At 41.1% G+C, this 16,532-nt stretch overlaps 1 protein-coding gene across 2 annotated transcripts in view; it reads left to right on the forward strand.

Annotated features, from left to right (window-relative positions):
* LOC127353416 (PDZ domain-containing RING finger protein 4-like) overlaps window positions 1-15,120 on the forward strand; it is a 111,607-nt gene extending 96,487 nt beyond the window's left edge. For both annotated transcript variants that reach the window (XM_051382625.1, XM_051382626.1), the window contains 5 exons: window positions 5,559-5,657; window positions 7,946-8,008; window positions 9,805-9,906; window positions 10,772-10,900; window positions 11,770-15,120. In XM_051382625.1, coding sequence (XP_051238585.1) covers window positions 5,559-5,657; window positions 7,946-8,008; window positions 9,805-9,906; window positions 10,772-10,900; window positions 11,770-13,239 — 1,863 coding nt within the window. In that variant the 3' untranslated portion in view covers window positions 13,240-15,120. The remainder of the gene's footprint in view (window positions 1-5,558; window positions 5,658-7,945; window positions 8,009-9,804; window positions 9,907-10,771; window positions 10,901-11,769) is intronic.
* The last annotated feature ends 1,412 nt before the right edge of the window (window positions 15,121-16,532 follow it).

A 16,532-nucleotide genomic window follows, 5' to 3' on the forward strand; every position in this document is an offset into this window, starting at 1 on the left:
CTTTCTATTGGGAATGATGGCACGCTTCCATGTTTTTGCTTCTTTCTTTTCTACAAGGCAAAAAGAGAGAGTTGAAAATCTCCAAACGGTGACGGTATTACCTGAGATTTAATTGTTTTCTCAACTCTGGAAGAAAAAGCTTGCAAGCTGCTTGACTCTGAGCTCGATCAAACCCAATTAAAGTGAGGTGTGAATCGCAGGTGCTGGTAAGAAAAAAAAAATATGGAAACACATTTCTTTAATTGTGCATCTTTACTGAAGTGTAAGTCACAGAAGCAGTTGGATAGGTGATGTTTTTAAGGCTGCTGTTCTCTGACACAGATACAGATACAGATATACATAAAGATGCACTGATTCAACTGTGAAGCGATAAACAGACTCTGTCTCTGCTCTCTGCTTTGGTCCAATATTCTTTATTTCTGAGTCGTTGAGGTGTGAGCATATTGCCAGCAAGGCCTCTTACTTGTCTGATGTATGATGATTGCTCACCCCTCCCTCCTCTTATTTGTTTCATTTAAATTTGTCTTTTGAATGCTTCCACCCACTGAGCTTGAGCTGTTTCTTCACATCTTAAAGAGATCTGTGCACCCGCTGGATCACAGAGGCCCCAGTGTCAAATCAGAACAAATATAATATATTAAAGCCTCTCTTTATGCCTCATTGCTATTAACAAATCCTATTATACTGTGTATGCTTTGTAGCCTGCACCATTTTTTATTTCATGCTTGGGGAGTTGGATACCATGCTAATGCAGCCCCACTTACTGTATGTCAACTGAAAACGCTGTGAACGGGGTGTAGACGAAAGCTGAAAAGCCACTTTCAGAGTCGACCTGATCTCTTACTCCTCACTGAAGGAGAGGAAAGAGAATGAAGAAAATGTATGTCTTTGAATTACCTTTGTTAGATGAAAAAGCACAGTGGGAGAGAGCAGTTTGCCATCACATCACAAGGAAACCATCTATATCGAATTCATCTTTCTAATACAGTAGCACATTTCTGTCAGACTAATCAACATGTGAGAGTCCTAGAGTAGACTATACTGGATGGTGAGGCGGATAGATGCCAGATGCCATGAAAGTACACATCCATAGTATACTGTGTATTTCAAAGCGTCTTGGGTCCATGTGAAAACACAGAATTTTCATTTTCCTGGACTTGGAGATGTGGCCAGATATACCACGTACGTGTTCATACTGCCATATCAGCAGAGATATCAAAAGACAAACACCTGTAGAATTCATACATATTATATTTATGACCTCCACCTTGGAACGTACAACATTGACAAACAGTGTCTTTATATGCACTTACAGCTGCCCTATGGATATTTTAATATTACAGATGGATGAAATGACGTAATGTGTAATGTGAAAGGAGTTACTCGTAGATTAGATTTATCTCCTGGCTCTTCACCCCACTTAGCTCTATGGGACTATGGGATATGGCATTTTAGTGTTTTGTCAGCTCATTGTTTTGGTTTTACGTCATGCTTTCAGCAGGCTATTCTGACCAGAATCAGCCCTAAAAGTGCTAAAACCAAGAAGGCCACTTGAGTAATAAGCTTATCAGACACCAAAGTAATTCATCACTGCTTATAATACTCAGCACAGGATTTTATAACTGAAAAGTTATCACAATTGCTTAATTTCTCTGGAGCCCGATGCAGTGGCACCCCTGCTGTGTCACCAGACTGCCAGCTACAGTCGGCAGCTGTTTTCAGTGAAACAGGTTTGATAAATCCACTGTACACTCCCTGTCAAAAAGCAAACAGCAAACAAAGTTAGCAGCAAGCTGGTGAACAGTAGAGCATTTAGCAGGTAAAGAGACAGATAAACATCATGTAAATGACAGAAAGTTTCTGTATTTGGGGTAAAAGATTGGAGAAACATAGTTAGTTTGCTTATTTAGCTTAGTTTGCTGGTGAAACCTGTTTTTTGCTCTAGATAGAGCTGTTTGCATTTTTACATGTTGCGTTTGGGTGTGCGTTCACCGTAGCGCACCCAAGCGTTTGGAAAGGGAGGGCGAAGCAAATGAGTTGCAATCTGCAACTACACCGTTATATGCCACTAAATCCAACACACGATCCTTTAAAATAAGCAAACCCTGTTTAAATGTTCAGGAGTAGTGAGTAGAGAAAACTACTGGTTTTACAGTGGTCAGGTTAGTACAGTTCATGTTAACTCATTCTCCTATTTCCCACTATATCCTGATTTCCCTGTAGAGACTGACAGTCAGAATTCATAGCGTTCTCTGCTGCATCTCTCTCCCTGACTATGTTTCTCTCTGAGTTTATCTACTAACTCAAGAACGTTGAGGCTGGATTTTAAAGTAAGCCCTGTTTCACTTAATAAGCTAGGGAAGGAGGATTTGAGTGAAAATATACTGTATATTGTATATCTAATTTAATTGTTCAGTCTGTAGAAAAGGCGAGGGAGAATTTCTCTGCCACCCCTGTGGTTAAAACTGCTCACACCCTGGGCTCATTTCAGCCTATAATGTCTCTCCTCTTTCTGATAATTAGGATTAATAAAACACAGGCCAAGACTTATATCTAGAATTTCACACAGAAACATCATACATTTCCTAGGATCCCTTGATGTGCATGTGGCCACAACACCACGTTAATAACCATTCCTTTGATTAGTTTCGGTAAGTTCAGAAGAAGCGAAGCACTCCAAGCTCAGAGATGGTCTTCTCTCACTGCCTGCCAGTGGTAGCCATCCATGCATTTGTGACTGCTTTTTCAATTACTGGTAATCAAAGGCGCGATTATTATGACAGCATCCAATGTGCTTTGATGGTGGGTGGCAATCTTCCCCCTAATCACGCCATCCCAGTCATTAATTTACTGTCAGCCCTCTTTTCCCTGTGCCTCGCCGCAATCTCCTGCCTCAGAGGCAGAGAGCTCGGCTGGAAAGTGCAGAAAAAAATTTAAAAGGGAACAGGCTAGATTGACGAATGCGCGTTTGATGGATCAGGAGACAACCTCCTTTTACTGAGGCATCCGAGTGGGAGTGGGTGTTTTTTCTTCACAATATTGTCTTAAAACAAGAAAGCAAAAGAACATCTGGTGAAGAAAAAAAAGGTCGTGTGTGTGCTGCACATAGTTTAACACACACATGCACGTGCAGTTTTGATGTTTCATCCAACATGCAGTAATTGTAGCAATCTATTTTCTCTGATCATTTTGCCACAGGTCTCTTGCACTAGCCTATATCTAGTCATTAATTAATCAGAGGCAACTTTAGGCTTGTTTCGCAGAACCAGATAGGGATGATGTAGTACCTGCTCACACTTCTGCCTTGCCTCAGTCTCAGCAATTAATTTGTGTGGTTTATTTTTAGACATATGTCTCCGAGACATTGCTGCTGATTTCAATATTTCCCACAGATATCCCACAACTTCTCACATCATATTAGCATTCAAGATATGCCCTGTCTCCAAACCTCCATTACCTCCATGACTGCTTCGTTGCATCAGGAGATGTGCTGCTTCAATAATATCTCTACCAACAATAACAGTGGTAGCTCATTAGTAACATTTTTAATACAGCTAATGACTGATTTTTGCAGCTCACTTTGCTCAGGTAGTGTGCACCAAAGCTTCTTCCGTCTTTCACATTGGATCTTTAAGTATCAGCCGGGATTTGAGGTTGTCATCGCCTCTGAGACAGTCAATTAAAGATCTGAGCTCCCTGTCAGGTGGATGCTGTCGAGAAAGATAAAACGACAAAGCTCAGATGATGTCGTTTTTTTTCAGCTCTTTTTCTCTGTGTGTGAATCTGTGTGCTCTGCTGAGTACACACAAATGTGTGTGTGCGTGTAAGCATAGGAGAACGGCTTATTTTGTGTGTGTAGCCCAGCAGCATCAGATGCCTGCATGGTCCAAAAACACCTCAGTGATCTGTCAATGTGTGAGAAAAGCTGAGGTAGAGAAGTGTAGGAAGAAATGAGTGACAGGGGAGATGAAAAGGGGAATTGAGCCTAAAGATGTGTTTTTGTGTGTGTGTGTGTGTGTGTGTGTGTGTGTGTGTGTGTGTGTGTGTGTGTGTGTGTGTGTGTGTGTGTGTGTGTGTGTGTGTGTGTGTGTGTGTGTGTGTGTGTGTGAGAGAGAGAGAGGAAGTGGGGGGTCATAAACAGCTTAGGAAGGGTAGCCAGAGGCACCAGGTGGTGGCTCTCTGGCAGTGGTATTGGCCTTTCCCCCTCATCATATCCCACCATGGTCAGACTTCACCATCCCCAAAGCCCCGTCACATCTGACATGTGTAACCAGCCAACCCTCACTTGTCACAGAGGAAATGAATCTCTGTTTCTGTGTGAGACCCCTCTGAGCCCCACCAGAGCCCTCACTGCTGCCTCATTTCTCTCTGCCCCCTCCATCCTCCTCTCCACTCAACCACCTGGCTCCTGCTGCTGAAAGTTGGTGTGTTTCTGCTCTAATGAAGACTTTGGGAGGAGAGGCCATTTCACACTTGATTCCCTCCAACACCCTTGATATGTTTCAGCGTTTGGAGATGGAGCACAGGCTTGTGCTGTGTGTTATATGGCTGCACCTCTGTTGTGGGAAACAGAGTGCAAAGTGGGTTAGGTACATAAACTGTCTGCAAGCTTGAGAGAAGTAAGTTGTGTTTGGTTCCATATTCACAACATATTCCATTCTAGCTGCGATTAATCAAATCTCACTGTGTGTTTGTATTTATGAAGTTAAATGAAGGATTCATGTTGACGCTAGGGTACTTTGCTATGTTCCAAGAGGCTTGTGGGAAAACTGACGACCACTGATTTGTAAGTCAATAGTTTGTTGATCTCTCCCCACGGGAAGATGGGGGATATTTTAGAGCTGCAGCAAATATGTATATCTGGTAGCATTAGCATAATTATACTTTATTTATAGTCTAATATTCTATAACTTGGCAGCAGCTTGAAATAAAAACACTCGAGGTCCTCTGACATTTATCAAAGCCCTACCGATCAAACTGTGCAAGCTGAGAATGTCTTTCATGATCAAACACTTTCAGACTCTAAAACCTCAGATGAGAGTTGGCAATCCAGATTCAATAAGTGTCTGAAAAACAAGGATTTTTCTGCTGAAACTTGAAGAACATTGTGGTTTGATCAGTGGAGCAGAAACTTATGTTTGCTTAGCCATTGTTATGCATCAAGATATAGTTTTATACTAAGCTTATAGAACTTATTGTTAGTCTCTGATCACTATCTGATTCTTCATTAAAGGTTACAGGTGTCCTCTATGTCAGCAAGACAATATTATGTGTTCATTTAGTGGCCATTCTGGAGCTTTTTTCCTTAATCTTCCTCAGCAGATTGAGTTAGTGCAGTCGTCATGGAATTCTAGTAAATTTCATCTTTTCCAAGTTCACAGAAAAATGAAAAATGGACTATCTACAATTCCACGACAACTGGACAAACTCCATCTCTGTTAGCATTGTCAGTTAGTATGCAGATAATATCATTTAGCTCAAAGCAACACTATACCTGGCATGCATGAATGTAAACTCTTGTTTTTACATTTATTGTATTTTCCCTATTATCTACATAGGAAGTGGAGTTGTGTCGACTTAACAGCCAAGAGAAGTTGGGGCTAACTCTGTGCTACAGAACAGATGAAGAGGAGGATGTGGCCATCTATGTCAGTGAGGTGAGTAGATAACGTGCCCTTCAAGATGACTTCAATGACAAGTTTAAAGGGTTCATTTCCTTCATATAAGACCATGAGTGTTGCATCTTCCAACTTAGTTTGGCATGAGAAACTTTTCATACTTTCATACTCTAACCACAGAATTGTATCTCTTTGATGATTCCCCACTCTGCTTTGCTCCTGGAGATACTATAAAAGAACATGGAACATACATAGCAACCACCTCCTGCTATTTCTTTTTTTTTTTGCCAACCACCACAGTTAGGACTGCTAGCTGTTTGAAAAATGAAATTATTAATACTCTGGAGGTGGAAGATATATGCATATTCTACATATTCCTTGTATTTCAGTTCTTTGAAGTCGTACATTTACATACCACACACTGTTGTGAAAACAGACAATCATTATGGTTGGATTAGAATCCCTCAGTAAAATGCCTAAACAACGAAGAGAGCTGGATTTCTAAGACTTAATCAATTGTGACATTTAATATTCATCTTCCCATTTATGATTTACTTTAGTATTCATGTGAGCAAAGCAAGTTTCTCTATTGGGTATAGTCATTTTAAAATTGAACTCTTTTATCAAACACAAATGACATTATTGAACAGTTTGGCAATGTTCTAACTGCGTGATTACACATTATGACTGCCAAGACAAAAAAACAAAACAAACACAAACGCTCTCAGGTCTTGTCTGAGTTGTTCACCCAGTCCTTTTAATACAGCTGACATCAACAAGCATTCTGTGTGAGATACATGTTAGCATTTTCTCCCACTTGTTGGAAGAATAGAAAATACTGTTCTCCATTCTGCTCAACTTTCTCTCTGATTCGTTTGAAGTTGACTCGGACCCTGCAAGGTGTTCGCTTTGAGAGCTGAGCGGAATATAAATCACTGTGGTCTGTGGCTCCTGGCAGCATCTTTAAGTGTTCGCTCTGCAAAAAAGTAGGGCTAAGAGGTGTGTGCTGCATTTAGATGAGGTGGCTGAATGTCACTGTATACAGGATGTGTTTGAGGAGGTGTTACGTGCTCTGATCATGCATAAGTAGTGAGTACACATCAACATGAGAGTTAAGAACAATGCAAGGTCATTTTAAAACAAGCTAAATTTCTCAACTTTGTTTTGCTTAATGAATAGCTGCATTGTTTTTTACTCTGTTGTTATTTAAGTTGATTTCCCTTTGTTTCCATTGTGTCTCACAGTACAGTGGTTAAATAATTCAGCAGAAGAAGAGCAGAAAAAGAACATTTCTTTAGTCCACTGGTTCATGCATTTTCTGTACCTGTTTACTTTGTTCTTCTCAGGAACACAGGGGAGTGGAGTCTGTCCCAGCATGCAAAGGGCAGAAAAGCAGAGTCCATCCTAGACAAGTTGACAGTCTATTTCAGGGCCAACAAACACGCTCATTCTCAATAAAGGGCAATTTAAAATTTTCAGGCCACCTTCCAAGTCTTTTTTATTTTTCATCCAGAACTATTTTATTCCCAACACAGTCAGACAAGCAAACTCAAAATTTTCTTGTTGTGTTGCAAAGCTGTAACCACAGCACAATGATATCATTTATTTTCTTGTATTCAAATTTTCTGTTGTAGATTATTCGGGTTGGGTCCCCTCCCCGATAACTGCAGAAAGTTTACCTTCAATTTGCGCTGTTCCCTCCAGTCCTACCCCCATTCCTGTATAGTGACCTCCCTCCCAGTTTAATGAGTGCTCCTCTGTGTAGGAGTGGACTATCATAAAGATGGAGTGCCACAGCAGCTCACCATCTCCAGAGATTCCCCCGGATAGGAGAGAGTAAAACGAATGGCCCCAGACACCAATTGATTGGCTGATGAAAGAGTGTCCTGCCCCCTTGTTCACCAGCATTAGTTACGGGAGGGGGGGCAGGTGCATCATGTATTGTGGTTGAAGTACAGGCTGTAAATGCTATATGCAGAGGCTTGTGCTATATTAATCTGCCAGAATATTACAACTGAGGCGGGAACAATTGAGGACTTAAATGATAAAGGTGATACCTCAGTGTATAGGGGCTTTTGCTCAGGGCTAAAATGGCTTTGAAAACTGACCAGACACCTTCAGACAAGCCATTTAACATCTAAGGGCTTCCCATGGCAGCATACCTATTGTGTGGTGTTCACATTGTTAATAACAGTCTAGACATGTCTAGCTGGGAGATGTCTACATAATGACTTAAAACATTTTCTGGCACTCAGTGATTCTCTTGAAAGAAGATTGAAAGTGTTTTAGTTCTGTGTGTAGTTATTTTGTTCCTTCTACCTTCACAGATCAGTCCAAACAGCCTCGCTGCCAGAGATGGACGGATCCGGGAGGGGGATCGCATTTTACAGGTACAGTAGGACACACTCTCTCACTGGCCCCCTCTACACAAGCTCTCATTAGATTCAACATAAAAACCCGCTTTTATTTTGTCGCACTCAACCACTGTCTCCCAGCACGAGAGCCCATTCATTTTTAATGGCAGCACATTAAAGGGGGAACTCGCCCCCGCTGTGACTGTTAGAGGGGGAGAAATGCCCCCCTGGCTGTTTTAGTTACCGACTCAGCACCAGCAGAGGTTTTTAAGAGTTCTGGTTCAGGATGGCGCCGTACTGCAGCTCACTGCCTCCTGTGGGATAGCTGAGAGGCTATGACTGTTATTGGCCCCTAGCTTAATCTTCAGGCCTGAGAGTTCTGCTACTGACAATGAGGGCTGGATAGTGTCGCCTCTGTGGGTTAGGTGGGTAATTACTGTTTTTGTGTAGGTGAGTCAGATCCACTAATTTCAATGTTAAAAATACATTAATGGACATTTTGACCACTTGAGGGTAGCTAAACAAGCTGAAAACAACATCTATTATCACCTTATTTAATTGTTATGGTAAGCGATTTCCTTTTTACATATTCAGCAGACAGAGCAACATTAGGACTGATTTGGAACAGATTTTTATCCACCTGATGAGTTTAATATTCACTTTCCTTATGGTTATGTTTTTGTCACCACCAACTCCTGGGAGAAATAAGCGTGCTAGGTGTTCATTATGTTCACCACCTAGTCACCTAGTGTGTACTCTACCTTCCAAGTACCAAACTGCAGTGGGTTTATGAAGGCCTTTTCCCTACTGCTGCGGGAAACATGATCGATGAGAGCGAAGTCCAAGAAACAGCAAAGTTTTACTAAATAGTTAAAAGTGTACGCATCATTTTTGATGCCACAAATAGGTGATGTGAACTATTCTAACACTGACAGTGAATGGGAGTTACGGTATGAATGGCAATGATGAATTGAATGTCTATGAATGGAGAAGCACACAGTAGTATTCTATGCAAAAAAAAGTATTTTAATGAGTACAGTAATATATTGAGTGAGGAAACAGGAATAAAGTCAAGGAAGCTGTAAATGGTCTGCAGAAGCTAGGATTAGATGTGGGGGGAGGATGCATAAGCACTGTTAGTCTAATTGTGTACCTGTGTCTACCATGTGTTGTGTGACTGATTTAAGCCAGGAGAGGGTGTTTGAGTGTGTGTGTGTGTGTCTGTGTCTGTGTCTGTGTGTGTCTTGTGTGTGTGTGTGTGTGTGTGTGTGTGTGTGTGTGTGTGTGTGTGTGTTTGTGAGGCAGACCAGTACTCTGGCACTATTATCCACCAGTGACAGGGCCATTACTCTGCCGGCAAAAAGATGGACGCCCCCTGTCAGTGGCCAGTTAATTGTACGGCTAGATGTATGTACGCTGCCGGATACTTTGGTGAACAGAACAGCTCCGTCGGCCCACGGCCACTGTCCCATTCATAATCACTGCTGGGTCCTGCTTCATATTAGGGAGCAGCACAGAGTGTTTACGACGGGAAAAAAAAGGATTATTGTTCAGTGCTACCCTTATTGTGGCACTTTATTTTTCTTAAGGGCTTTTATATTGAGAGAATGAAGGTGGCCCCAGTGTGTGTGTGTGTGTGTGTGTGTGTGTGTGTGTGTGTGTGTGTGTGTGTGTGTGTGTGTGTGTGTGTGTGTGTGTGTGTGTGTGTGTGTGTGTGTGTGTGTGTGTGTGTGCATGTGTTCACGTTTGCAATTATGTATACAATACATGTTTGCCTGCTTTCATCTGACTTAATGGTGAGTGTGGTAATCATGTTTGCTTGTCATCTTCAGATTAATGGCCAAGATGTACAAGACAGAGAGGAAGCCATGGCTGCGCTCTCCAGTGACGAGTGTAGGAACATCGTGCTGCTGGTTGCCAGACCTGAGATGCAGGTTAGAAATGACCACACACTTTCCGTGACATACATATCTTTTAGCCATTGAATGAAATGGGTAACATGGGTAAGGGAAGCATGTGTCTCACAAATTACAGCCCTGCAGGTTTGTCATTTACAGTATATTTGCTCAGAGTAAACCTTAGCAGTCTGGGGTAGCCAACCCTCCCCCTCCCCACTGCCACAACCACTCCTAGTGGAAGCCACCGCTGAGACATCTCATCATGTTTTATTTTTATGTAGCGCCACTGTAATTGACTTCCAACGGTAAGCCATAAAAGCTAATGGCATGCTAATGTGGAGTGAGTTCAGGCTCAAGGCCGATGGCGAATAAGCAAAAGGACTCTGCCGCAGTGCAGATGAGCCAGGAGCAATAGTAGACTCTTTGTAATTAAATGTGTCCCTCAGTAGTAAATCTGAAGTCTTCATATATGGATCCCATTTGGTTCACATCGAGCAGACAAACAGATGATGGATGGTGTGGTGCAAGTAGGTCAAAGGTGGCAGCCTTATGTCCATTAAACTGTATTGGCTTGATTTTAAGATTAGAATGCATGTTTTAAAGATGAGAGGTAGTGAACACATCAGTCAAACACTACATCACATTGATGCGTCTGCAGTTTCTTATTTCAAAACCATGCTGGGTGTTTTTTCAGAAAATCCCATTTGGGCATCCATTTGGAACACCCAACTATTTGTTTTGAGACACCGTGTTGCCACAAGCTTTAGGCCTTGACAAATAACTCTCGCCTCTCTCTCTCTCTCTCTCTCTCTCTCTCTCTCTCTCTCTCTCTCTCTCTCTCTCTCTCTCTCTCTCTCTCTCTCTCTCTCTCCATATGCTTCCCTTTTTCATTCACCCTTAGCTGGAGGAGGCCTGGCTGGATGATGAGCACAGTGAGTTCCTGGAGCAGCTGAAGATGGAAATGTTGGAGGAGCAACAGAGAGAGGAGATGGAATTGGCTGCCTTACAGGAGGAGCAGGAGTATGAGCAGGTCAGACAGCAGCAAATCACATGCTTTGTGTAACTGGATTTGAGTGTCAATGACAAAGCTTTTTTATCTGGGTTTAAGAAACTCTGGGAAATCTGCTTCTTTGTGTTTCCTCTGATCAATAGGAATAAAGCCCCTAAAAACTAGTAAATCAGAAATCAATAGCTAATAGAAAGTTAACCTTTCTATTGACAGACCGTAGTACCCACTGTGTTATGAACACTATCCCATTAGACTGACCAATAATTGCTTTGACTGTATTAGGTCATTACTCAAAGTCAATTCCAACCAGATTTAGCTGGCGGCAGAGACTAAATCAAACTCTTCATTGACTTTCTTAGCAAAACAATGAAAACAAGCTTTGCCCTTTGAAATATGAATATAAAATAATGATTATGAATATTTATGTAAGGGGACTGTTGAACCATTTTAATTCCAAACATTAGTAATCATAATTTAAAATTCTGTTTTGTTGGAAGGATAGCATGCTACAAAAAACCCATATAAATGGAACTTCAAAGACATGGCAGAGACGAAACAATCCCTGAAGTAACAGAGCTGTATAACAGAGTTATGCACAACAGAACATGTAATCCTTCAGGAGAATGCAGAATAGGGTTGCACTTGAACTCTTAAATACTTTATTTCTGGTTACTTTTGTTGGTTTCTGACCTCAGTCAATAAAAAAGGAAGGTAAAACATTTGTAAATGTGTTTTATCACTTAAAACAACTGCAAACATACACATCACAAGTTTCAGAGATCAATATGATAAAAAACAATCTTTATGTGGCAAGTTTATCAAAATTTGACATGTGTCATAAGTGCTGCATATTTATAAAAGTTTTGTTTTGTTCATCTCATTCATTTCAGAGAGCAGAAGATGAGCCCACCTGCTCCACGCTACCTCATCATAAGGATAGTGTACTGAGTATAAGAGACAGAATGGAAAGCTCAGAGCATAATGTCCTGGCACACATCCAGAGACGTCTGTCCCAGTGCCTGAGAGACAATCGGGACACGCACTGTACCACCGGCTCCACACGGCTGGAGGACAAAGAGGATGAGGACGATGATGACACTGAGGGTGATCGTTTCCAGCAGCTCTTGGAACTGAAGTGTCAGATACGTAACAGCGGTGAGTACGACCTGTTCTACAGCCGCCGCAGCACCATCGAGTGCAGCATGGGCGAGCAGGGCGGCATGCAGCATGAGCTACGTATGCTCAATGAGGAGCTGCGCAGCATCGAGCTTGAATGTCAGAACATCATGCAGGCCCATAACCTTCGGAAGGGCCAGCAGTCTCCCTCCTCGGGTCGCTCTGCACCCTCAACCAAAAACCAAAGCTTCCATCAGAGTGAGCAGACAAAGGGTAAGCTGGCTGACATTAATGAGAGGCTGGAGAAATCGGACAAGGACAGCTCCAGTGCCTATAACACAGCAGAGAGCTCAAGGAGCACCCCTCTGGCGATGGATCGTTCCCCGGAGCATTCACTCCAGAGGATGGTTAGTCTCACCAACCAGAGGAACCTTTGTGGCGGCCTTGCCACTGGCCCTTCTCTAAGCCCAAGCCCCGTCCCAGCATGCCGTGCTCCAGCACCAGGCAGAAGCAGCAGCCCTGACCACAGCAATCCCTCTGAGTCAAATCAGACTCCTCAAGCTGAGGAGGAGATCGGTGGGAAATTAAAGCCACGTGCTTCTCAGATTCCTTACTTTTCTCCATCCCACAGTTCCCAGCAGAGGCAGGTCAACATCCCAGCTCATGCCCGCCACTACCAGAGCTACATGCAGCTGATCCAGCAGCGCTCAGCTGTGGAGTACGCTCAAAGCCAGCTCAGCCTCCTCAGTGTCTGCAAAGAGCCTCAGAGGCCCATTAATGAGCCCAAGATGGAGTGGAAGGTCAAGATCCGCAGCGACGGCACACGCTACATCACAAAGAGGCCTGTGAGAGACAAGATCCTGAGGGAGCGAGCCCTAAAGATTAAAGAAGAGCGCAGCGGGGGAATGACAACAGATGATGATGCAATGAGTGAAATGAAGATGGGGAGGTACTGGAGTAAAGAGGAAAGAAAGCAGCACCTGGTCAGAGCAAAAGAACAGAGGAAAAGACGAGAGTTCATGCAGCGCAGTCGGTTGGAAAGTTTGAAGGAGAACCCTCAGAGCAGCAGTGAGGGTCGCAAGGAAGTCAGCATTATAGAGCTCAGCCACAAGAAAATGATGAAGAAACGCAACAAGAAGATCCTGGACAACTGGATGACCATCCAGGAGCTGATGACTCACGGCACTAAGGCTCCTGAGGGAGCCAAGGTGCACAACGCCTTCCTATCAGTCACTACTGTATAAAAACACACACACTCTCTACCCCATGCGGTATAATATACTTGCCTCGTTCAATGTGGCGTTTTTATGAGGACAATAGGAATATTTTTCACAGTTTGTAACCCAAAAAAGCATTTTGTAAAGAATTTATCAGTGGTTTCATGACATTTTCTTCATTTTTTTCAGTATTTTTTTTTTTTTTACATCAGTCTACAGGAAAAGCATTTTTTTCTAGGAAATTATGACTATATAATTATTTTATTACTTAGCTCTAAACATGTTTATCTTTTCAATTATATTTTCATATTTATGTTGTAACCATATGACTCAAAAAAGTTGTATGAGCATCTTAAGAAAAGTTAATTATTTTCTTTGTTGTCTTATGTACACTTGCTGGTTGCAACACGCAGTGCATCAGTGGGTGTCCTACCTTTCACTTACTGTTTTCATGCTCCTTTAATAAACAGATCTCATTATCCTTTAAAGCTGAAATAAATTACTCTCTCAATGCTGTCAAACGTAATTGAAATTACGGTTTAGACTATTGGTGCATAGACTTGGACTAGAAGTCCATTAGTCCAAGTCCACCATACAAGTATCCTAAAATGATCATAGTTTAAGTCAGTTTAAAAAACACTTAAAAAGAGGTACAATTTTCAGCTTTAAATGGACATAGATATCACAGATTCCAATCATAGTACTGTATAACTGGCTCCTAATAAAATATCGAGTATAACTACAGCACATCTTTTATCCCAAATTTGATGACTTGGAAATAAATCCAATGAGCTGAAAGGGAAAAATTGCCTTCAAACTCATAATGTTTCACCTCAAAATGTTGTATCTGGTTATCTGGGGGGTTGGTTGAGGTTTTAGATGACTGAACATCGTAAATTGTTAATATGAGCAGAAGTTTCTGGTCAACAAATAACTTTTGCTAATATTATTTTTATCATCAGCAATTTTATAAAAGCATCTTTTGAAAGTTTGATACCTCATGTTCCAGTGAAATTCTTCATACGTTGTTTCTTTTATTTCTGAACTAAAGCCACTTTCTTACAAAGCAACAAACAAGGAGACAGTTAAGCTGCTACACTGAACAGAAAAACTACTTTGTGGACACAAATGTACTATATATTGTACTTCTAAAATAGTTTGAGATTTTTTTGGTGTAAGGGTACACAGATATTCTGACTCATTGCCAGTGCTGCAGCTTTGTTTGTATGGTTTGCAGCTTTGGGTAAAAATATTTTGTATTCAGTTTTATTTTGCTTAAGTTTTTTCTACATATTCAACAACAGATGGACCTGCACATAGCTTTCACATACCAGCATTTTTACATAATTTTTACTCTCCACATACACCTTTTACTCAGCATAGCCTTAACAGCAAAAACTGAATCAATGATGCGTTTGTGTGGCCAACTGACTTCATGCACAGACAAACCGTCTCTGGATATCTCCATGCAAGAGAGAGGTATTATTCAGCCTTATTCATACATTGTATAATTTGAGTTTTTAGTAACAGGAAAAATTCATAGAAATTGTATAGTCATTACTGAATTATGTTTGCGGTCACATTAAACTTGTGTTGGGATGATTGCCACTGAGCAGGACTCAGAACACAGCATATTAGATCAAAAAAACTAAAGTGGTGAAATGAATGGGTTGCCATTTATCAAGCAGACTTTATAGTTCAGTTACGTGTACAGTATACTCATTCCAAATGCCTCATTTTTAACTGAAATATTGTAAATTTTAAATCAATCCCTGTATTTGTTTGGAGTCAATGTCAATGGTCTACTTTCAAGTAATGCGTAGTTGGCACATTTGTAGCCAGGTAAAATGTGTGATAATGATGATCTTTGCAAAAGAAATGATAATAAATTATTGGTTTTTGGTATAACATCGCACTGGATCATGTTTTTTTTATTCAGACCGTGTGGAAGAATTGAAATCTGCTTTGGTGACAGGCACTTGTACTGTGTAGTGAAAGATTTTAGCTCTTGAATCTTGAACATAAGACTTACATGACATTGAAAGGTTCTAGCACAATACTTGCACAAATTAATATTTTAATATTTATTATTTATATTTTATAATATATAAAGTTATTTTTCTTGCTTTACAAATTTGTTTGTACTTTTCTGTGAAGCGGTTGGTGTGAACTGTGTGAAAGTGAGCAACAATCTGTGCTGTTCTCAAATAAAGAAGAGACGTGGAGGGTGTCAGTAAATGGTGTCATATGAGAAGAGTAACCAGCGCAAAGAACGGCAACTACAGCAAGTCACTGACCAGTGTACTCACTGAAACAATAGAATTATGTGTTCACTGAACACACCTCATATCTCTGCAAGTGAGTAACTTGTCTCCCCTCTGTGGATATGTTAAGATATTAAACAGAGGGAGATTTCAATTAAAATTGCCTTACACTTGGATGACTTTGTGTTCATTAAAATGTACCAACCACTTAATCATTGCTATGGCCTTGTCATATGCAGGGGAGAGCTACTGGGATACTCTGGTCCCTGTATTATCTTAAGTTGTCAGTGTGCTATAGCTGAAATTGGAATCGGATACACTAACTGCCTGAAGACTGTTCTGTACTTCTATTTAACTGAAAACTTTTTTCCTTGTAAGAAACTGGTAAAATAAAAAAAGGAACCAAAAGTCTTCCTGATATTATACATGCTTTATTGAGTAGAAATTGTTCTTGGTTACCCATTGGCATTATGTCTATGTTTTGGTTGCCATGCACATTTTTACATTCACTTGTTTGGTTTATTATTTTCATATTTCCAAACACTTCATTTGTGTAAACTGGCCTGTGAAGAATTCCATCCAAACTCCTTAAGACGAAAAGGAGATCAGACTGTGTATCACTATGAAAGCACTTCGTACTAGCATGCTCTACTTAATTTTAATACAATACTCTTTTATAATGCCATGGTGTCACATTAATGTGGTTTTGAGGTTGTACTGCATAGTCAACCCCTTCCATTTCCATTATAGTCTGTGGCACTTAAAAGCATCTCCATTTATACAGCGACAAAACATTAACATCCAAATTGGTATTGAAAAGTAGACTCCTGCCATAGCCCGAGCCCATTTGCTCTCCCCCATCATTTGTTAATACGGTCTGTCTGTATAGACCAAGACCATTAAAATGCCAATGAAAAGCCACCGAAGAAGTGGTGTGAGTTGTACCAACCAAAGCCAGAACTAGGACAAGTGCTTGCTTGCTAATTAAGTTCATCCCTGAGCCCCTGAAAGAACCAGTCAGGTGTAATTAAAATCGAGCCTGTGACAGCCATGGCA

This window comes from Dicentrarchus labrax, unplaced genomic scaffold, assembly GCF_905237075.1.
Source record: "Dicentrarchus labrax unplaced genomic scaffold, dlabrax2021, whole genome shotgun sequence".
NCBI classification, from domain to species: domain Eukaryota; kingdom Metazoa; phylum Chordata; class Actinopteri; family Moronidae; genus Dicentrarchus; species Dicentrarchus labrax.